This window comes from Pyrgilauda ruficollis, unplaced genomic scaffold (genome assembly GCF_017590135.1).
Source record: "Pyrgilauda ruficollis isolate IOZ18807 unplaced genomic scaffold, ASM1759013v1 scaffold165, whole genome shotgun sequence".
Classification (NCBI taxonomy): Eukaryota; Metazoa; Chordata; class Aves; order Passeriformes; family Passeridae; genus Pyrgilauda; species Pyrgilauda ruficollis.
In genome coordinates this window covers 1,820,436-1,843,703 of record NW_024515320.1, presented here as the reverse complement: position 1 = coordinate 1,843,703, position 23,268 = coordinate 1,820,436, and the positions used below count along the sequence as shown (strand labels likewise).

Genomic DNA, 23,268 nt, shown 5'->3' with positions numbered 1-23,268 from the left:
TCTGGAGATGCTGAGGCTGGAGACACCAACCCCCTTCTTGGGAGATCTGCTCCATCCCTGGAGATGGAGTCCAGAGGGGGGAAACTGGGCTAGAAGTGCCTATTTTTTGTGATATATGTATAGATACAGAGGTCACCAAAAGCAGGAGGTCATCAGAGGGGGTCCATGCTTGCCAAGGGGAACATAAGGGATGGCAGAGCTCCTATGTCCTGCATTGAGTTGGAAAACACAATGGGTGCTTTATCAATTCCTGTGTCACAACACCAATTAAGGATGGTGTGGGATGAAGGCAGGATTTCTGCTTCCTTGCACTGACCAAGGTGACAGGTTAAACTATGCAAAGAAAGACAGCAGATTTCTCAGCTCCATCTGCTCCTCAGAGAATAATCAAACCCAATTTCCCCTGGGTTTTAAAATCCTGGATGCATCAGTTTACCAAATGCTGTGCAATCCAGGGTTTGCAAAACACAGCTCCCCAAAACTGGAAGGAAGCTCCTTATCCCCTCTGAAACCCAGACCTAAACTCGCACACTAAATCATCACGGGGTTTTTTGGGGGGTATTTTACTGAACAGCCACATAGTGCTCCAACCACAGTGCTTCTCTGGGGTGGCCCCAGAGAAACCCACCAGGAACCCAGGACCGCAAAACAAAGAACCCACACTGGCAAGTAGAGCAGGCTGTGATTTACTGGGAGAACAACACTTCTGCAACAACAGAGAACACGACTGTGCCCAGGCACCCGGCCAGCAAACCTGCAGCACCACTGAGCATTGCCACACTGGGGACCTCAGAGAGGTGACATCAAAGCAGACTCTGGAGGGGTGCTCGAGGTTCTGGGGAACCCAGAGAGCTGACACTGAGAGCAGAGACCAGAGGGAAGCTCCTGGAGACCCGAGAGAGGTGAAACCAGAGCAGAAACCAGAAGGATAATCCTGGGGACCCCGGAGAGGCCACACTGAGAGCAGAGACCAGAGGGGTGCTCATGGTCCTGGGGACCTTGGAGAGGTGATACCAGAGCAGAGACCAGAGGGGTGCTCACGGTCCCCAGCACTGGTTTCCCTCCTGTGTCACCCCCAGACACACAGACACAAGACAGAAGCCTGCTGGGACAGGCAAGGCTGCTACATGCCAAAGGAGGGAGCAAAAGGCAGTGGGTTCCAGATGGGCTCCACGGGCATTGCAGCCACTCTGGAGACAGTGGCACACAACTCCCTCCGTAGGCACTTGATCCTTCAATCTCGGGCACCCTGGCTCTGCCTGTGAAGCTCCAAAGGCACACATTGGCTGCAAGGGATCTCACAAACTCCTGCTGGGATTGCAGAGAGCCTGGAGGAGCCCAGCACTGTGTGGATGTGATGGGGTTTGGTCCCAGCCCCCAGCTGGCCTGGCTTGTTTGTGCGTGGCTGGGCTCGATCCTCCTGGCTGTGACAGCGGGCCTGCTCTTCACATGCTCATTCCCAGCCCAGATTCCCTTTTATCCACGAGATGAGCATGTTGTCAGACCTTTGCCTTCTCTGAAAGTCATCTGAGATGGCAGGAGCCAGGTAGGAGCACCAAGAAAGCAGGGATTCAGGGCTGAGGGGCTGCAGTGGGGGCTTGGCAGTGATTCAGAGCTGGGAAGAGGTATCTAAGCAAGGACAGGGAAAGTGGAGCAGGCCACAAGATCTGCCCTGGAAACTGGGCTTGGACCAGAAGAAACCAGAATCACAGGGAACTGCTGTAGCTGGAATTGCTGATCTAGTTGAAAATAAAAAGCATCTACTGCAGGCAGTGGTAGGTTCCCTTCCAGGGCAAAATCCTGACTGCTGAGTGCAGGACTTTGCCCAGGCTGCTCTGTTTGCAGGGTTTGCTCTAATAAACACACACATCCCTGCAGCAGAGGAGTTGAGCTCCTTGGAGGCATTTCCTTAAGGATAGATCCCTGCCCCTGTGCCCTCACTAATCTGCACAAGCCTCCCTCCTCCTCCTCTTACACACTGCCTGGGTTGTAGCACAGCAGGTTGAACTCCAGGTTCTCATCCCAGTGACGGAGCAGCACAAAGAGCTGCTGGGCTGCAGCTTTCACCGTGGCCAGGCTGGATCCCTCCGGGAAGTCCTGCCCGCTCAGCCACAGGCTGGCTTTGGCAGCCACCAGCTCCCACTCGATGAAGTAGGCAGCCGAGCTGTGCTCCAGCCAGGCCAGGGCCACCGCCGTGGCCCACAGCATCCCCTCGGGCTCTGTCTGCTGCTGCAGCTCCGCGTCCAAGAGCAAAGCCTGGAGCTCGGAGCCGTCGGTGTCCCAGCCCCGGCCGCTGCCGGCAGGGGAGGAGAAGCTGCGGATGGTGATGGCCGGGGGGGACGGCTCCTTCTCGGCTTTCAGGGCTCTGCAGATGCTCTCGGCCGCGCTGCCCGACAGGTGCCGAAGGCGGCCCTTGTCCTCCGGCACTGCTCCCCCAGCCAGGTCTCCAGGGGTGGGGCCCTTCCCCTGCCCACGGGGGACCAGCAGCTGCTGGGTGCAGTTCAGGATTTTGTGCTCCGAGGAGGGACTGCTCCTCTTGGTGCTGTAGGAGCTGGAGGGGCTGAGGGACAGGCGGTGGCAGGCGAAGGGCGATGTCCACTTCAGCTTCTCCATGGGGATGTTGACAGCGTCGCAGAAGGCTGAATTCAGAAGGAAGGCACCGCAGGCCAGCTGCAGGGACACCTGCAAGGGAAGGCAGGCACAAAGGGAAGCTCTGGCACCAACCACTTTGGAAAAAGTGCATGTATGGATGAAACAGCTGTCCATCTCTGAGCAGGTCACTGGACGTGGTTGTCAGAGACAGCAGGAGGAAGATTTGGGGGGATCCTCCTCTGCTCCCCTGCAGTGATCACACAACCCCAACAAGACCCAGGGAGGAGCTGCTCACCAGGGGAAGGTAGTCCATGCTCTCACTGTCACCCTCAGAGCCGGCTTTGCTCCCTCTGCTTGGAGATTTACTCATGAAGCCTTTGGCAGCTCGAACCAGCAGCATGGTTTTATTGAGGGTCAGCCTGTGAAAAGGTGTCAGTGTCCTCTGTGCTCATCCTGACACCCACCCTCCCCTCCAAATCATCCCTGCTCCCCAGGCACTGGCACCACGCTTAGCCCCAGCTGCTATCCTTGGGGGTCCCTCCTCTCCCCCTGGCTTGTGTTCACATCACACCCACACAGGTGAAAGGCACCTGCTGAGGTCAGAAGAAGGTAGAGCTGGCTCATACCTGGCAGCAAAGAGCCTTTCAATGGATTTTTGGGCTTGTGCAGAGGAAGCAGACAGGCTGTGGAGAGGCCCTGGGGAGAAACACAGTGCTGGGGTTACAAGGTGCTACAGGGGAGCGAAAGAGAGCAGAGTCAAGGCCTTGGACATGGGCTTGTTTGGCTGCTGAATCTTTGGCAAAACTCTTCCTCTCCCCTTGCCTCATTTTTCCTATAAGGATAATAAAAAATCCAATACCTCTTAAAAATTAACCTGGGGGAGATTTATACCAAAAACTACATCAGGTTCCATCCTTTGCACCTCAGAATGAGTCAGGCCCTGTGCTCACAAGCCTAGTTTTAGGTCATAAATTTTTATAAAATTCCCCAAAACTCAGCAGAAGCCCAAACCACGGACTTAATGGAGCTGCACCAAGTGCCAGCAGCTCTTCCCCTACCTTCAGGGACACGGCAGCGCTCCCAGGCAGACAAGGACGGGGTGCTGGAGGGTGAGGGGCTGCTCTCCTCAGCATCTGCAACCGAGGAACTACATCAGCAACAGCACCCAGCCAAAACCAGCACCTTCCCTCCCACGGCACGATGGGGTTAATGAGCCTCTCTGGGGCTCTGTTAACTCAGCTCTGGCTCTGACAGTGCCAGACAAGGTCCAATTCAACTCGTCTTCATTAGTGGAGGATTTGGTGACAAGTGAGTGTCTCACATCCCCCCTGCCTCTAATTACACTCGTTTCATCCTTCGTGTTACCCATGGTATGGCTGCCAATTAACTCCCGAGCGTTGTCAGCAGCACCACCTGCCATTTCAGGGCTTTGGGGGAAATTGAAGCTTCCTCACCATTCAAGGAGATGAGCCCCAGCCTGACACGTTTCTGGTGAGCACTGTATGCAAAGGGGAAGGCAGAATTTAAAAAGACCAGAGAAGGAGTCCCAAACCACTGAGATCTCTAACACCAGGAAGGAGATAAAACCTCAGGCAATCTTACTCCTGCTGTTAAATCTGTAGTCTCCATTCTGGCCCCATGCTGACTGAGGACGTCCAGGGGAACAGCCACGATGCCTTCTGCTTCCTGAACTCTTCTGTTTCCTCTGGTTGCCTTGCTTGGATGTTGCCCCTTGGGAGAAGAGAAGAGAAGAAAGAGAAGAGAAGAGAAGAGAAGAGAAGAGAAGAGAAGAGAAGAGAAGAGAAGAGAAGAGAAGAGAAGAGAAGAGAAGAGAAGAGAAGAGAAGAGAATGGCCAGAGTTAGAGAGAGACTGGCACATGCACAGTGGCAATGAAACCACAGAATGAGCTTGGTCAGTAACTGGAGTGACAGGACAAGGAGGAATGGCTTCAAACTCAAAGAGAGTAGGCTTAGATGGGCTATTGGAAAGAAATTCTTTGATATGAGGGTGGTGAGGCCCTGGCACAGGTTGCCCAGAGAAGCTGTGGCTGGTCCCTCCATGGAAGTGTCCAAGGCCAGGCTGGATGGGGCTTGGAACAGCCTGGGACAGTGGAGATGGTGGCAGGGGGTGGAATAGGATGAGCATTAAGGTCTCTTGCAACCCAAAACATTGTGTGATTCTCTGGTCATCTCTGGGTATCCAGACCTCAGAGAAGACCTTTTCCCTGGCCATGGGAAAAAGTTTGTGCCACCAAGAGCTTGGCCACAGCCTTGGGTATGGGTCTGGTGCCAAATTGTGCTGCAGGTTCACAGGGTTTGCCCTGTGAGAAGTTTCCCAGTGACACCTTCCCTGCCAAGACAAGGTTCCACCCCTGTGCCAGCCCCACATTACCTGTGAGGGTGTACTGGACCAGGGTGGGCAGGTAGGAGCTGGTGCTCAGGTCCACGGGCACGAAGGCCGTGTACTTGCTGATGATGTTACAGGCCTTGCTGGTGTGGACCGCGCTGAGCTGGAACCGCCGCCCAGACCCTGCCACGGGAGGGACAGTGGGGTCAGAGTCCACGGGCCCCAAGGGCTCCCCCACCCCTCACACCCAGCTCCCAGACCCACCTCCATGCTTGGGGATCCTTGCCCAGCAGGGGCTGTATCACTTTATCTCTCTAAACTCTGCCTACTGCTACTGCTGCTCTTATTTTACAAGCCCAGATGCACATGGAGGACAGGGTTGACATGGCCCACGGCCATGTGTGGCCTAGGGCAGTGATGTGTGGCTGCTGCTGGAGCTGGATGCCACTTCCGAGCTCCAAGGGACCAACTCCTTAAAAATCACCATGTTACCTCATGCATGAAGCAGAGGGATCACAGAATCATGGAACATACTGAGTTAGAAGGGACCCTCAAGGACCATCAAGTCCAACCCTGATTCTGAGGAGTGGGAAGGAACATGAGCTCAGGAATGATCATGTGCTGCAAGGCTGGAGAAGCAGAAGAGCACAAGGCAGCTGAAGGGGGCTGTTATTTGGGAGTTGTGTGAGACATTCCCTAATATTTCACCACCAGCAGCTTTTGTTTTCACTCCAGAGGCTGCTGAGACTGCTGGAAAGCCCTCCTGAGGCCGGGCAGGGTCTGCCTGCAGCCAGCTGTGCATTACCATGCTCGATTTCACACTCCCTCTCGGCGAGCTGCTCCAAGTCCTGGATGAGTGACTTGGCTGCCAGGTGGTGGAAGGTCTCACTCCACAGGTCTGTGTCACCATCCTCCTGGCTCTCCCGCTCCCGGAACAGAGGGTGGATATCAAACGTGACTTCCCACTGCACAGGCTCATTGTTCCTCAGCCCCTTCACCACTGCCTTGCAGAGGGTCCTGGGGGAGCCTGGGGAGCCACAGGCAGCGCCAACATCCAGGTCCTGGGGCTCCCAGTCAGAGGAGGTCTCTGTCTCAAAGGTGAGGGATGGATGCTGGGCAGACTCTGCAGAGAGGGGAGAGATGGATCATTAATCACCTCCTGGGAGCTGAATTCCCCACTGGCACTACAAAACCGTAATTAATCCTTCCCAGTTTTCACACGGTGGCATGGAGCATGATGCAATGCCACCAGAGCCCGGCACGGACAGGTGAGGCTGGCCATGCCTCCCCTCTCCCACTTACCCAGATCCCCGGGGCTCCGGCTGTCCGATGAGGAGTGCAGGTTCCTGATGGCCCCAAGTGCTTCCAAGCCCCTTGCCGGGACTTCCTGCAGCCCGTCCGGCAGTGCCGGGGGGGTGGCATCGTGGCAGAAGGACACACAGCTGTGCCGGAGCAGGGCGGGGCGCCAGGCGCCCGTGCCACGGATCCTGGTGGCAGAGGCATGTGGGATGGCCGGGAGGGGCTGTGAACAGAGCAGATGTTAGGGCTGGAGCCGGCTGCAGACAATGGCACAGACCTGCTCTGTGCCTTCTGATCCCGTCTGCTCCATGCATGGACCTGCTCTGTGCCCTCTGATCCCGTCTGCTCCATGCATGGACCTGCTCTGTGCCTTCTGATCCCGTCTGCTCCATGCATGGACCTGCTCTGTGCCCTCTGATCCCGTCTGCTCCATGCATGGACCTGCTCTGTGCCCTCTGATCCTGTCTGCTCCCTGCCCGACCCCTATGAGGGATGCAACCACACGGGTCCTTCCCTCTGCCCATCCCTGGCTGAGATCTGTGCCCAGACAAAGCTTTCCACCAGATCTTGGGGTGTCCCCAAGGGACCCTGGCCCCACAGGCTCCTTCCCCAGACATACAGAAGGTGAAATATGAGTTTCATCCCTCCAGACATTTTAATGACTTCACTTGGGAACCAAAGAAAAGAAGAGAGACAGAAAGATCAAGGACCAGTTGCTTAGTAACGAAAGGAGAGAGGTGCAGGGGATGGGAGAAAGGAATTTTTATCTTTTTATCTTTTTTTTTCTTCTTTTTTTTTTTTTAAGACTGTTTCTCCACTTTTAGGAGATATGAATCCCCCACTCCAGCACCTCTGGTGCCACATTCCACAGAGATGCTCCCCTCTGCAAGGTCTGGGTTTCATCCCTTTCCCCAGGGCTGTGGGAAGATCCATCTAAAACAGACAGACTCTATATTCCTAGGACATCACCAGCAAGAAACAGAGGTGGTAGAAAGTGGTGGATGGAAGGATACTTTCTCTGAGTGACAGACATATATGACCTCCATCACCACCACTTAAATTTTGTTGTTCTATGACACCACCAGCAAAACTGGGAGCCAGGTGGCTCCAGGCATGATTTACCAAGCTAATATTGACACATCCTGCCAGACCCTTTCTGTTCCAAACCTGCTCCTTCTCCTGCCCGGGCTCTCCTCCCAGCCAGAGGAAGCCAGCTGGGAATGGAGCTGGGAGTTTAAGCTGCCTGTGGCTGGTGCTGACCTTTCCTTCCCAGCATGGCAAGCGTGGAGATGAGCTGAGGGCTCAGCTTCACACCCCTGAAAATGTCAAGCCCTGGCAGCAGGACTGGGAGCTGGGAGAGCTGCTGGGAGCCCTGGCAGCAGGAGGGATAGCAAAACCAGGCTGCATTTAATTAAGAGCAGGCTGCATACTGTTAACCATTTACTGCCCCCCAGAAGGGAGTCAGTTCCACCCCTGCTTGCACACCGAAGGCAGGAGATGCTCTGGGGACCTTCCCAATACAGGGAATGTTGCCAGTATCCCTAAAACCTGCTTGTTCGTGGTCACTGATGCTGTTCACCACCCTCACTGCTGAGGGCAGTAGGTCTCATCCCTCCCTCTGGAGCCCTGGCCCTGCTTTCCCCTTTGCCCCCTCACCTCCCCTTCCAGCCCTCACCCAGTGATCTCTAACCCACAGCCGAGGGGAAATGAAAGTCCACGACATCCTACTCAGAGTTTCCATGGGAACACAAGTGCTGCTGGTCCTCCCAGCTCTGCAGATGCTGATTGCAGAGCAGAGCATCCCAGCAATGCCAAGGATGAGAGAAAACTATCCCTATCCTTCCCAAAGATCAGCTGAAAAATCTGCCCAAATTCCACCTGCTGCAGATAGGTGACAAAACCCTGTTCAGCAGATGTATCATCACACAGGTTCACATCTCATCCCAGTGCTGTGTAAGGCAATGGATCCAGCTGGGAACCTGCTTTGGCACTGAATTCCTTTTCCCTGCCAGGCACAGAAGTGCCACAGCCATGGGCAAGTTTGAATCCTAAATTGTAGGGAGGTAAGAAGGACCAGAAGAGCAGCAAGGTGAAGCACAGGCTGCTAAGGGGAAGGGGAGCAGGGGAAAAGCATGTTCCCATGGGGAGGGACTGCTATGGGATATCAGGATGGCACTCTGCTCCCTGCTTGGCTCATTTCCCCAGTGTTTGGGATGTGCTGAGAGCTGTATCTATTATCTATACCTATAATAATATTTTAGGGCCAGTGTGAGTCAGGCCCTTTCCTTCAGGCTCTTATCCACCTGATATTTTCCTCCTTCTCCTTGCTGGTTCCACCTGCAGGCAAAGCCTCTCGGGGGATCACCTACCTGGAAATCCACCTGCCAGGGCTCGGGGCTGAGCTGTTGCAGGTCCTGCAGGTGGGTTTTCCGCAGGGGGTTTTTCACCAGGGCTGTGCCAGGATCGCTGGCTGTGGGCACCTTCCTGCGAGGCTCGTGCTCGGAGATTTGGGTGGTGCTGTACGCCCGCCTCCTGGACAGAGCCTTCACATCCATTCCTGAACGGTGGGAGAGAGGATCAGCTCCAGTCCACAGTGGGATCAGCCAGCACCACCCCCTGGCTCACAGTGGGAGGCAGGGAGCCCTCGCCAAGGTCCTGCCAAAGCTCAGGGGGCCACACTCAGCCCTGCAAAGTTTTAAGCAGAACAACGAAACCACAGAAGGAAATAGAAACACAAAATTCCTGGGGATGTCAAGAGAGCAGGTCGGGAAGGTTTTGTCTGAGGAGTTTTCAGCCAAAAAAAGCCTGACTGCATTTCCCCAAACCTCCCTGGAGAAGAGAAAGGGTTTACTAATGAAATTTAATTAGTGCAGACATGCTCCTGTCAGAGCAAGACTAAAATTTGCCTTGGAAAGACATGATTTCTCATTGCTTTTGACAAGTTTGAGGGGATGCACAGTACAGATCCTCTTGGAATAAAAGGGAAGAACATCCCATGAGTAACAGAGGTTTCCCCAGCTCCAGGGTGCAACCAGCTGCTTTATGCCACATGCTGCTGAAACAAACACCCAGCCAGGCTGTGGTGGGGAGGAGTGACACCCTGGGGAGAAGGCTTTGGATCCCTTGTCCCCCTCTCCTGACTGGGAAGCTGTTTTGCAGGTACAGGGATGGTCTAGCAGAGCTATCTATTCGTTCACTCCACTCCTCCTCACACCGCTTGGGAAGCTTGTAAATAATTATGTGGCCAAAGCTAAAGCTGCTTTGAAAATCTCCAGGGAACACGGCTCACCAGGGCTTCCCTTGATTTCCTGACAGGTTTGGATAAAACATCCAAACCAAACAGACTTGCTCAAGCCTCAGGAGATCTGTCATCTCTCCTGCAAACTCCTCCAGCTCTTTGCAGCTGAAGACATGTGTAAATCAGGCAAAAAAATGGGGGGAGCAGTGACAGGAGCTTGATTAGAGAGACAGGGGCATCACACCCCCCCCCCCCCCCCCCCCCCCCCCGGGGGAAAAGCCCACCCCCGCCCCCCCCCCCCCGCATGTACGGAGGAAAATCTGACCCGTGTCCGTGTCCGACTCTCCCCCAGGATCTCTGGCCACGCCCAGGTGGTCGGGGGAGCGCTCGGCGGGGCAGGACCCCTCCGAGTCTCTGGAGTGGTTCCAGCTTTCCAAGCCTGCTCCCTCCTCCTGGGAGTGAAAGAAAACAGAGCTGCCCGACTCCTGGGAATGCATCGTGCTGTACTGCCGCCTCTTGTCCTGGGGGGAAGCACAGAGAGGGAACAAGTCCCACCACCATGTCTGTCCACTGCCTCCCAGCTGAGACAGACTGCACCAGCATCCTCAGCTACTACTGCCCCCCAAATCCCACCCATCACCTCCCTTAAGGACACAGCTGGGAAGCAGGAGACACTCCCTGACCAGGCACAGAGCCAAGACTCTTGAATACACCCCAACAGCCCCCACTCCTGGGACAGCCCCACAGACTCACAGATTTGGGGTTGGAGAGGTACGGGGAGGTGTCGCAGATGACACCATAGCTGACCAGGCGGTCACCAGGGAACAGGCAGCTGCTGCTGACAGGGGACACCAAGACCTCGGTGCTCTCAGGAAAGACCCACTCCACGGACACATCGCTCAGGACCGGTGCCATGGCCTTCTTCAGTGACCTGATCATCTGCAAAGGGCAGGGGGAGAGGTTCAACACCAGCTGGACACAGTGGGAGCCATGGTACACATGCCATATGCTGCAGGGAAGGGGAACATTCTCTCAAACAATCCCATCAGGTGATTCCTACCCTCTCCTGACAGTCTGCTTCCTCTTAGTCTACTCTGATGTCCACCCAGCACTTCCATCTCCTTGGCACAGTTATACCTGACAGAGCTGGGTTAATGGTTGGTCTTTTCCAACCTAAATGACTCCATGATTCCGTGATTTTTTACCACGAGCAGATAGCGATGGAGCACAGGGCTGATCTCACACACGCTGCCAGCCCAGAGCAAGGAGGGAGCTATTGGCCTGAGGGGTCTTTCTCTGATGTGAGGCAGCATCCTCTACTCCCCTCTAGCACCCAGGAAATGCTGTCAGCCTTCACTGGTCTGAGCCCCAGCCCCAGCACTCACACACTGATATTTTTGGAACAGCTCATTGCTGGCACAAGCCACTGCCAGAGATCAGCAATGCTCTGTCAGTTACACAAATGGAGAAGACCAATATTGGTGAATACCTCGTGGACAAATCTCCCATGGAGCCATCTACATGAGCTTCCCTGCACACCAAGGGAACTGAACACCAGATTTAGAGACAGAACAGCTCAAATATTCCCTATTGTTCCCTGCTTTTTCACAGGCTTGGGAAGACACACCAGGCTGTGTTTTATAAGACCATTAATTGACGCCTCAGACTGCTGAAGGCACCGAGCTGCACAGCCTGCAAAGCTCTTATTAATAGCTCTTATTAAACACCTCTCTCTTCACTGTCTTTGCTTTTAATTTACATCAGAAATGTTGATGCTATTCTGTCTTAGAGAGGTTTTTGTGTGCTCCAGGCTCCTGCAGAGGGTGGAGCTGCCGAACTCCTCCTTGAGAGATCAAGAAGGTAGGAGCTGGCTTTTTGGAGATATTTAGGAGCTAAAGACCCAATTCTCTCTGGGTTCAGTCAAGCAGCAGGTGACAGGCTGGGCTCTGCAGTCACCAGGGGACAGAGCCATCTCTGCCAGATTTCAAGCACACAGTTTTACTCTTCATGGGGAGAGAGGGAATGGAGAGGCTTTAAAGTCAGCTTAATAAGCAAAGCCATCACAATGCATTCCTCTCGCTCCAACCCCGAGTCCTCCTCGCCTAAGCAACGCCAGGGCTGAGCCCGACTTCAAAACTAATTGGCTGCTTTGATGCCGGTCTCACTGCCCTCGCCGGAGCTGAGGCAGAGCTGCCTTTGAAGGCAGAGCTGCAGCATCGCGGCTGTCGCGGCCCCCCAGCCCAGGCGGACACAAACACACCCTCTGCTCCCTCTGAGGGCGGCCGGACACGGAGCTGCTCTTTCACCCCCTCCCGCTCGCCCACCTGCTGCCAGCGGGGGTTTGGAAGGCAGGGCCAGGATGGGGAATGAACCCCCCGGGAGCCGTGGCCTCCCCCTCGCTGAACCAGAGCATCCTTACAGCCCCACGGGGTGGCCCCCGGGGAGTGGGGGCTGTACCTTGGGCTGCAGCCTCTCATCCTCCTCCAGGAACTCGGAGACGCCCCTGGACACGGCAGCCAGACCCCGGACCAGCCTCCTGCAGGCGTTTGGCCCGACGCCGAAGCTGTAGCACCTGCAAAGGGACAGGGAAAATCAGGATCCAAAGGAAAAGCCACCCACCAGCCCCATGTAGCTCACACACTCCCTCAGGCAGAAACTCCCTCTGGCTTTATCCCACTGCTATGTCCAACAGAATAAAACAGCCCCTCTTTTAGCTATGTGGCAGGAAGGTTGAGAACCTCCCAGTGCCCAAAGGGGCTCCAAGAGTGCTGGAGACATGGACTCTGGACATGGTCATGGAGTGACAGGACAAGGGGGAATAGCTTTAAGCTGAAAAAGGGCAGGGGTAGACTGGATATTGGGAAGAAATTCTTCCCTGTGAGGGTGGCCCTGGCACAGGGTGCCCAGGGAAGCTGTGGCTGCCCCTGGATCCCCGGAAGTGTCCAAGGCCAGGCTGGAGGGGGTTTGGAGCACTCTGGGCTGTGGAAGGGGTCCCTGCCCATCGCAGGGGCTGGAATGAAATGGGCTTTAAGGTCCCTTCCAATCCAAACCATTCTGGGGTTCAATAAACTGTCAGCCCCCTCATCTCAGCGGACCCCAAAACCCTTCCCCAAAGACCAGCCTTCAGCAGTGACACTCAGGGGTTCCCAGCAGGACCTCAAGCCTTCCCCTCCACTGCAAACACAAACAAGCTGCTTTGCTCTCAGTTCAGCTCTTTTCCCTGCTAGCTGTGGTCAATAGCACCAAATATCCAGTAATTATCTCCGCTTGCAATGAAAATAAACATTTTCTCAGGGAAGGATGATCAAGCCAGGTGAGGCTGCTCTGCCACCCACTCCCAGGTCTGTGAATCCGGATTTGGTTTGGGCTGAAGGCTGGAAGTCGAGCTGGAGCCCAGGCAGGGAAGGCAGTGCTATGTGGGGATGGATGTGCCAGGAAGCCAGGAGGATGGAAATGGGTGGGATATGGCATTTGGGCAGGGCAGTGGTTTGCTGAGAAAGAAAGCCCCTTCAGCAGCAAACTGCATCTGCACAAGGGGCTTTTCTCTTGGAGGGTTTTAATCCTCAGCTGCCTGCAAATCCTAGGCCAGCCTCACACCCCTCCTAAATAAGGTTCTGATCTTCTTTTAAGATGGGCATGCCCAGGACTCTCCCTTCCAGGGTCACCCGAGACCATGCTCTAGCTCTGATTGCTTCTAACCCTCCCCTCCAGCTCTGCAAGAGTGAGGGGTGGGAGGGTGGGATGCCCTCTACACTGGGAAACAATCAGACCTCTGTGCCGTTACAAACCCACAGAGCAGCTTCCCTGATAACTCCAAAGTCTGAGAGATGGAAGAGGAATCAGGATTTCTTACATTTTTTTCTCATGTTTTGTGCCCCTTAAAGAGGCAGAGGAGAAACCAGAACAGCCTGTGATCAGGGCTGGGGAGCCAGGCTGGGAGCTTGTGCACAAATTAGCTGCTTTTTACATTGCTGCCTTTCAGCATATTCAATTCTGCACAGCCCCAGCCTGGAAGCAGCTGGGGCCAGCCCCAGATGTGCTTTAAAAAAAAATAAAAAAAAAAGCAAGGAAGATTGTTGGCGTGTCAATCTCTCCTAGCAGGAAGCATCAGCCGAGAGCTGTGAAGTTGTCAGCTCAATTATCCTGCTTTTGATTGTTTAAAAAGCATCTGAACTTCTGGGATTCGTTCCAAAGCCTTTGAGGTTCTCCCATGGCTCATAGCAGCAATCTCTCCTGCCTCTGTCTCTGAAGTGGGGACGTCTGTGAGATGGAGCTGTGCTCGAAGGGAGGCACATGCCAGCCTGTGCCAGATTTCTGGCCCTGCAGGGGTGAGTCTGTACCTGGTGGAGCAGGAGTGGTCCCGCAGCAGCTCCAGAACCTTCCCGGTGTTGCTGATGGCCCCGGCTGTCAGCAGAAAGAGCAGCCGGGGGTGGCCCCTGTGGATGGGCTGGCGGATGAGCCACTTCAGGGGGGATAAGAGGTTGATGCTGCCCATATCAGCCCGGATCCTCCTGATGCTCTGGCAGGCAATGAGCAGGCTCTCCTGCCCAAAGGAACAGTGGAATCATCAGCACCAGCACCCTCTGAGCACCAAGGAGAGCCATAGGAGAGGCTGAGGGAGTTGAGGCTGCTCATCCTGGTGAAGGGAAGGTTTTGAAGAGACCTTAAAACCCCTTCCAGTGCCTAAAGGGACTCCAAGAGAGCTGGATAAGGACTTTGGACAAGGGCCTGGAGTGACAGGACAAGTGGGAATAGCTTTAAGCTGAAAAAGAGCAGGGTTAGATTTGGTATTATAAGGAAATTATTTACTGTAAGGGTGGTGAGGCCCTGGCACAGGTTGCCCAGAGAAGTTGTGGCTGCCCCTGGATCCCTGGAAGTGTCCAAGGCCAGGTTGGTGGGCTGGGAGCACCCAGGGATAGTGGAAGGTATCCCTGCCCATGGCATGTAAGATCCCTGCCCACACAAACCAGTCTGTGAATCTGTGAACTGTGGGTTCACCCACCTCACAATAGGCCTGGCTGACAGGAAAGAGGGTCTTGAAGGTGGATCCAAACCCAATGATATTGAAGAGACACGCTGGCATCAGGCTCTTGAGAATGACCAACAGGGCATCCTGAGGGGTGGAATGCAAACAGACATCAGGACACTTGGATCCTCCCTGGCTGCCCCAACTTCACCAGTAAAAGCTCTGCCCAGAGCCATCCCATCTTATTCCCACTTTCACCTGACAACACACCAACTGCTTCTTTCCCATGCCTCCATATGACCCTGCTCTTTTCAAAGTCCCTTGATGATATTTGGGACCTGAAGCAGTGAGGAAAATGGGGAGTCTTTGGAAAAAAAAGACAACAAAGAACTGAACAATTTTTTGTGTTTGTTTTTAAGGGATTCAATTTGTGCTGGCAACACAGTGCTGCAGCACAGAGCTGGTGGGTGAGAAGCAGAGTGTGAAATTGAGAAGTGCGACACGCAATGCATCTCAATGCCTAAACTTGCAGAAAATAAACAAACAGCTTAAAGTTACACAAAAGGAAAAGCCTCCCCCATCCCCAATTCTCTTGTATTCATAGCTGGCTTCAATTAAAATAACTGGGAGACAACAGATTTAAGCTATTTTCTTTACCAGAGGTGGTTATCTAACGTGCCTATTCCTGGGCTTTACATAAGGCAAGAGCAACTTGAATTGTCACAGTGATATTGTGGACAAGTCCAGGACAGAGCTTGTGATCACAGCAACTGGGCAAGAGCTGCTTAAGGAGCTCTTGAACTTGTAGGAGCAATTATGTGGCAGGAGAGGAGGCCCATTTAAAGCAAAGTGTTTATTTAAAGCAAAATGTAAAGCAAAGTGTTCAGGAGCAGCTCAGTTCTATTTAAATGCTGATCAAGGCAGACTCCTGCCAGTCTGCCGAGGGCAGCAGAAACCCTCTAGCCAGCCCCTGGAGGAGCTGCCAAGGTCAAACGAGCAAGTGTAGCCTCTTTGAGTTGTCCTACCAGTGGCAAAGACCAAGTGACCACAGAGGGACACAGCAAACTCCCTGTCTGGGTCCAGCAGGGATCCCAAATGCTCCTCCTTACAGGCTCCCAAAGCCTGTAAGACTCAGCAAAAACACAGAGCTGGAGCACTGAAAATCCGTGGAATAATGTACAAGAACAGGGCTGCCCTTTAACAGGCTCTGGAGTACTTGAATCCAAGCTGTTATCTCAAACCTACGAGGATATATTTATACCACTGCTCCCAGATGGCTCCCGGGATGCTGGCTCTTCCAGATCTCAGTGCTGACATCCCATCTTGGAACTCATTACTAGGGAAAAAAATACAAATTTCCAAATATTTCTCTTAAAGCACTTCCCAAAATGGGCAACCGATGCCTGCTTGCTATTTCAGCAAGCAGAAAGATTTATTGCTTCTTATGGTAAATATTGATCTTGATCCTGTTGCACTCCATAGCTATATGGCAACTCAATAAGGAGGGATGTTTGCTTCTAGAAAAGTCAATTCCCAGTTATTAGTGCAGTTTTGCCAGCAAGCACCATCACAGCCTGGCTCTTCTCCCTGGCTGCATCAGGGTGGGAAAGGGACTGGCTGCAGGAAATTTAAATCCCTGAATTTTCCACTCCAGCTGCTTTGAACGGGGGCCCTCCTGCTCCACACGGGCCCTTTCACCCCATCCCTGAGTGCATCCTGAGGCTGCACAGCTCCAAGACCTGTCATGCCATGCATCCAGACAGCTGAGGATGATGCAGAAGGTTCCACCAACCAAAACCCACCCAAACCCTCTCAGAACAGCTCCTGCTGTGAGGTCCCTGGTGTCTGTGAGTGACAAACAAGGACAGGACACTCAAAATAGGGACAGTGGGTTTCTCCCTTGAGGGATCTCCTCCAAGATCTCCCTCAAAATATTTTTTCCTGAAGGGGAACAGCCTTCTTCTTGTTTCTACAGCCCCCCTGAGATGGGGCTTCCATTTCAGGACCAATCAGAGAAGGGCTCTGACCCTGCAGGTCCCCATCCCCAAGAGACAATCCAGCCTCCACAGAGGCTGCAAAGACTGTGGTGTCCAAACCCAGCCATGTGGGGAGTTGAAATGCAAAAATCCACTCTGGGGCAAGATTCTCAGACTCCTAAAGATGCTGGGGGAAGGGGTACAAGCCCAGAGATGTCCTGCTCCCCTTGGGAACAGCCTCCCTATCCCAGGCGATGTGTCGCAGCCATCTGCAGGCTCCCCAGCATCCCAGTCCTTGTTGCTGAAGGTGTCTGTCCTTCCTCAGCAGTTCCCATGGAAACTGGAGACAGATGGGAAAAGAGATGTGCTAGAAGATGGACAAGTTCAGGAGCAGGTCTGTGGGAACCTCACGGGGTTCAACAGACCAAGTGCACCAAGGCTGGCTCTGGGTAAGAGCCACATCTGACAGGGGAACCTCAGACCCACAAAATATCCTGACAATGCTATTTTTTATTCAGAGCTCTCGACACAACTCCCATAACTATCCACCAGGCTGCTGGTGCTCATTTGTGTTTGTAAAAGGGATGTCTCATATTTAAATAATTTCTGTGATTTCACAGAGATGCCCACCAGCAAAATCTCTCCTAATGCATGGTCAGCACCTCGCTCCCCTTGGAGCTCCCCGGAGGTTTCCTCCTAGGCAGCCATCACCCAAAGCCCTCCTGAAGACAGGGAGAACTGGAAAAGGGATGCACAAAGCACGCCAGCAAGAGAGGGAAAGAAAAAAATTTGCATTGTATGTGCTGATAGGAAGAAGCAGAAGAGAACAGGGGAGAGTCACCTTTGTTGCAGGTATCGAACAAGCACCATGGTTGAGATGACTAAAATACAGCTATAATTACCCTCATGCCCTGATAATGAACACTTATGCTGTCAGCACCCCCACTGCTCTCTCTCATTCATCCCTGATGACAGGCAGGTGCTTCCCCTCCTGCAGGTACCTTGGCACGGCTGATGTTCACACCACTCATGCTTCTACTGCGGTCCACCAGGAAGATGAACTCTCCCTGGGCTTTCCGGAGGCCTGGCTGCACAGTCCTCAAGTCAGGGCAGAAGTTGAGCATGATGACAGGGTGGTGGGGGATGTCCTTGTTCAGCCTCTTCCTGATGATTTCCGTCTGAAAGAAAGCAGGAGACAGCACCAGAGGTCGATTTTGAGAGATTGATTTCTCCACCCTCATTTTAACTTGAGGAGAATCAGAGCAGGGCTCAAAATGCAAGTGCATGGCCTTTTGTGGGCCAGAATCTGCTTGTTCAGAGGTGACAACACCAGGGTGGGCCAATATCCAGGTGGTCTGTTCTGTCCACACCCACAGTATTCACCATCCCTGCAAGTGTCCAAGGCCAGGCTGGACAGGGCTTGGAGCAAGCTGGGATAGCGAAAGGTGCCCCTGCCCACGGGAGGGGTGGGACAAGATAAGCTTTAAGGTCCTCTCCACCAAACCATTCTGGGATTATAGGGAGCAACTGCACACTCAGATAAAAGCCTGGAGAAGAAATCAAAAGACCTGGCCCTACCCAGCACCTTGCAAATCTGATTCTCCAAACATTTCATTAGATCCTTCCTGAAAACCTGGTTCATTAGCACAGCATAGCATCCCACCGAGGCACACCAGAGGTTTTCTCCATGGTCACTCACTAATGAAGTGTGAGATGCAGCCCTTGATATGCTGCATTCAGCACTCTAATTCATTCCTGCCACCTCTGGTTTGCTGCTTTTTCTGCCCATTTCTTTTATCACTTTTCTTTGTAGGGATTGAAAGGCTTTGGAAAGCTGAACTATTTGCTCCGGCCATGGCTCGATAGGAACCTGCATGATCTCTGCACTGCAAACAGCTCCAATGGCTCTCCACATTTTCTCTCCTTCTATTTCAAGTATTCATTACAAATGGGATAAAATAAAACTGGCAAAAACCTCTCGTGATGGGTTTATAATCTGCTGTTATGTGTGTATCAAGCAATAACGGGTTCATGGCCTCAGCTGCTTTGGAGGGAGCTCCAGGACCCCACATCAGCCCAGCCACAGCCTTTCATCCCTGGGTCTGAGTGTGGAAACAACTCCTCAACAGCAGCTCGATCCTCAGGGGCTTTGTTTGCCTCTTTTCTCCTCTTTCTGGCTGCTTTTCTCTGTTGGTTTCACTGGGAGTAAACCCCAGATAACAGGGCTTGTTTTCTCCAGCCATGAGTCACATTCCTCAGTCTACGAGCTGACGACCAACCTTTGTTTTCTAAAACTCACTAACTCCCTGTGGCTCAACACACACACACACACAAGCTCTGCTTTCAGCTCCTCTGCCTGAGCGCAGCTTCTCTGACCCAGTGAAAAGACAGGTCCCACTCAAGGAATAAGCCAAGCTCCCACTCATCCTCCTGCCTTTCCCTTCTATGCTATGGGGTATAAATTAATCAGCTTCTGAGAAATCAAAGGGCTTTTTCCATTTCCATTTCCTTCCAGCCATATGACATTATTTTCTTTAACTTTTCCAGTTTATTGCATTCCAGACTAGAGTGTTCCTTGCTGCCACTGTACAAATATTGAATCGTGGGCCTGAACCTATCCACAGAACTCCCTGGCATGCTGTTGGGTATCCATGACACAAATTTCCTGTGTGATCAGGATGAGCCCATATTTGGGGGTTTCTCACTGACTGGAGGGAATTTTAGAGGCACATCTTCAGTAAACGCTTCAGAGGAGCTGCTACAGGTCAGCCAGAAAAGAAAACATCTCCTCACCTCCCTTCCGTTCCTTCACCCATTATCCAATTACAGTAAACTAATCAGATTTTGCTGAGTAAAGTTGATTCTAGTGTGCATCCATCCCCACCAACCTGCAGCTGACAGCATTCAAGCCTTTTGCATAATAAATGGAGGGAGGAGAATTACTTATCATTTACTGCTGAAATTTCTGGACTAATTTAATTTAAGCCAAGAAGTGGCCAGTGTCCTGTTCTGAGCAGCAGCAATTCCAGCCCATCATCTACCCCAGGTATTCCAAGCATTTTCTCTGCTCCCTGCAGTTGTTTCCCAGTCCTCCTGGGGCACAGGTGGCTTTCCTGCAGGGAAATGTCTCCAGAATGATCCCCCCTCAGATAATTTGACATGCTAAATGTGCAGAAATAATTAGGGAGCCATCCGAGGCGTAGCGTGGGAGTTTCATCTCGTTCCACCTGCCACACACTGAACACAATTAGAGGAGACGCCCGCGGAGTCCCAGCCCTGCCAGAGAGAGCAGAGGGCAAAGGGAAGGGAGGAGAGGAGGTTGACAAGTCTCTGGTGAAAGGAGAAATCTTAGCAGCACGGGAAGGCACCCCTGCAGCAGGTCTGGGATGTCTGCCAAGAAGGACCCAGGATCAGACATGTGGAGAAGGAGTTTAGGGGGAAATTAGCATCCCTGGACACACAGGAGAGCCCTGGCTGTGTAAAACAGGAGCTGACACTGTCAGCCCCAGCTGTGGCCACACAAGCACAACCTGTCCCTTAGGGGAAGAGGCCCACCCTGGAAATCCAGAGGGCTCTGAGCTGTCTGCTCCTCTCCGCTGATCCCAGACACACCAAAGAGTTGGGCTGTCACTCATTCCTTCAGAACTGCTGGAAGACGAGGCACAAATCCCAGCACAGATATTTTTTCTTTGCTGCTCAGCAGAACAAAGAGAAGTCTCTCCTACCTTGTCTTCAGTTCAGCTCATTATTCCCAGGAAGATCACTTCTTTCTCTCTGACAGCTACCCAGAAACAGTAAACATTTACCGAGCAATTAAAAGAATATTTTATTCTCTGTCATTGCAATAATTATAATACCCTTAATGCTATCACAATGCACCTCTCTAATTATGCTATGCTAGACTAGCACTAATTATACACACAATAACCATCTCAGAGCTCCTTCCCCTCTCAATTTATCAGCAGCACTGCTGAATTTTCCCCTCTTCCTCCACACAAGCCCCTCTCTGAGGGAGGATGCTGCAGGTCTCATTGGGACAGTGTAATATCTGATGCTGGAAACATGGTATCATCTTCTAGCTCAGCTCCAGTCCATGGAAAGCCTCAGCTAACACCTGCAGCTTGTGTTTCTCACCTTTTTCTTGGCACTGGGGTCTTTCTTAGTGCCTTTAATGAAATCGTTCTTCCCCTTCAGGTGTCGTTCATACTCCGCAGGGGTCATGTCACCCTCTTCCATTAAGACATGGGGCACGTGGGGCTCTGTAAATGCAGAGAATTGTGTGAAGAACAGCTGTGGTTACACTTGGGGTCTGGCAGAGATGCAGGCACCCTTGGCTGGGAAAACCTGTGAGCTTGGAGAGCTCAGAAAACCCTGAGACGGACCAGGATTACCTCCTGGGAAGCCTAACCATGACAATATTAGCAAAACCAGCACTAACCCAGCTGTCTCCAGAGCTACAGATGAAGATCCCAGGAAGGGGCAAGAGCAGCAGAGGGGTAGCAGAGCCCACCTACCACTTGGATGGATCAGGATCTCCACGGGTCTGTCGAAGGTGTGTTTGTTGGCCAGTGTGATCACAATGCTCTTGGCAGAGCGAGCTGAGGGGTCAGCGTCTGCTCGGATCTCATGTGTGGGGCTCTCAACTCCTGCCAGAGAAACCAAGGTGCCAGTAGGGATTGAGGATGGGGGGACACCACGGAGAAGGGATGTCAAGGCAGTAGAGGACAGGAACCCACGTTAGCATCAACCTTGTACTGGTTAATCCACCCCAGCACAGTCAAGTTGCCAACACAGATTTACATTGAGGAGGAGGAGTGTGGACATTGCCTTGGGGAGGTGATAAATCAGCCTTGTGAAGCAGGACAGCCCCAGTGCTCCTACCTGCCAGCAAACATGGCCCCCGGATCTCCAGCTGGAAGCTGAACTCATACTCAAAGGGGTTGGTGGCCTCACTGTCCAGCAGCTGAGTCAGGCAGAACCTGCTCCCTTGCTCCGGGCTCCCCAATCCACAGGGGTGCTTGTCCCTGCCAGTGAGAGAAATCCAAATAAACCCTGTCAACATGTTCCATCTCCCCAGGAATTGCAGGTCTGCCAGAGGTAAAGCCTGCAGCCACTCTGCCTCCTGCAGCTCCTGCTCATTCAGCCCTGCATTCCCCAAGATCAATCCCAGACAGAGCCCACCCCGTGGTTTTCCATACGTTTGGAGCTGGTGGCTGGAAAAGCTGCTGGCATTCTCCAGGCTGGGCTGGGAGACCCTGGGGACACACACAGCTGGCAGAAGGACCCTCACCACCCCGCTGGGGAGTGTCTGCAGCTCAGAGGAGGTGCTGATGAAGATGGAGACACTTTCCAGGGGAGGAATCATGCCCAGGTTGGCCACAAAAACAATCCTCTCCAGGTCCTCATCCATCATAAGCCTTCCTGCACAGAGATTGGACCATGCCAGGTATTGCAACCATGGAAAATGCTCCTTTCCAGGCCTCCCACAACCCCCAGCCCTGGATCAAACACCCAAAGCTGCCACCACTGTACACATCAGCCTCCTCTAAAGAGCCCCAGCTTCTGCATCACTCTTTTGGCTGCCCAGAAGCAGCAGTGCTTTCCAAGATGGATAAGACTGACACTTCTGGCATGAGCACCACAACCTCTCAGCCTCCTAAAAGGAGGGTGCCGCAGCATACACCAGCCAGCCACCCTTGTCACCTCCCCACTCCCCTTCCCCTCCTTTTCTCCCTAAAACACCCTCAACCCCCTCACCACTTCCATCACCAGCTCTTCCAGGGGGGAGGCTGCAGCTGTTGAAGTAGGTGTCATCCATCTTGGCTTTGTCTTTGATCTGCACTGTCACAGTGCGCCGTGACACGGCTGCCTCGAAGCCCACGACAGTTGTGCCCTCGTCCAAGGGGTACACAAAGAGACCTGCCAGCCAGGAAGAGAGTCAGCAACACCCACCTCTTCCCTGGACCCACCAGCCAGGTCCTTCTTGGCACTTCCCAAGTGGGAAAAAAATCCCACTTGTGGGATTTTTCACACCTAAAAAGTTGTAGACTTGGACACAATACATTTGGTTGTGCTTCCCACCAGCATCTAAAGGTTGAAGGCACGCACAGAAACCCAGCACTGCCATATCCTCACTTTAAAGTTCCCATGCCAAGCTTCACTCCTTAAAACTTGCCTTCCAAAGCCTGGGGATCTGGGTTGTGGTAGGTGAGCAGGGCTGTCATCCCAAAGGCATAGCCGCTGACACAGGATGTCACCTCGGATGCAATGAGGGGCAGCCGGGAGAGGGTCGCCCAGTTAATCAGCCCTGGCATCTTCCTGGGGGTCTCTGGGTGATGGTGGGGAGCTGGAGAGAGAAAGATGAGAATGGATGTGAAGCTCCGAATGCCCAAAATGTTTGCACGGCTCTGTCACCTCATTCTGAAGCCCTGAGGACAGAAAGATGAGTGACTTGGGACAGGATGAGACCTGGGTTTGATGACTGCAGTGATGGGGATGGAGCAAGATCCCGATGGGAAGACACAGAGCAAACCCTTGCCACAAATCCCCATTGGCACAAGGGAGGAGGCTCAGATGAAATCTCCCTGGCTGGGGACAGGCAGCCCTGGAGGTCCATAGCCCCCACCTCCCACACTGCTGGAGCCTGAGCAGAACAGGTTAACATCTTTTTCTGTCCCTCTTCCTCCTCATTATCCTCCAAACCAACAACTTTCTCCAGGATAAGACTATGATCATGAGAGTTTTCCTTTCTCTTGAGGAAGGAAGAGTAGGCAGGCAGAGCCATACATGCTCCTGCCCTCCCATGCCCTTGCCCATCCTCATCCTTGCTGATTACAGGGAAGTGCCATTG

The 23,268-nt window shown here is 53.1% G+C and overlaps 1 protein-coding gene across 1 annotated transcript; it reads right to left on the bottom strand.

The window, feature by feature from the left end:
• Nucleotides 1-1,971: 1,971 nt before the first annotated feature.
• VWA5B1 (von Willebrand factor A domain containing 5B1) lies at nucleotides 1,972-22,732 on the bottom strand. Its single transcript, XM_041463395.1, has 21 exons — nucleotides 22,594-22,732; nucleotides 22,176-22,337; nucleotides 21,617-21,839; nucleotides 21,300-21,442; nucleotides 20,933-21,064; nucleotides 20,553-20,677; nucleotides 17,420-17,596; nucleotides 14,479-14,589; nucleotides 13,817-14,019; nucleotides 11,934-12,048; nucleotides 10,230-10,415; nucleotides 9,802-10,039; nucleotides 8,608-8,795; nucleotides 6,242-6,461; nucleotides 5,745-6,062; nucleotides 4,985-5,122; nucleotides 4,195-4,323; nucleotides 3,651-3,725; nucleotides 3,219-3,288; nucleotides 2,888-3,011; nucleotides 1,972-2,682 (listed from the first exon to the last, which is right to left on the bottom strand). The coding sequence occupies exons 1-21, from the start codon at nucleotides 22,730-22,732 to the stop codon at nucleotides 1,972-1,974; spliced, it is 3,927 nt and encodes a 1,308-aa protein (XP_041319329.1).
• Between the last annotated feature and the right edge of the window lie 536 nt (nucleotides 22,733-23,268).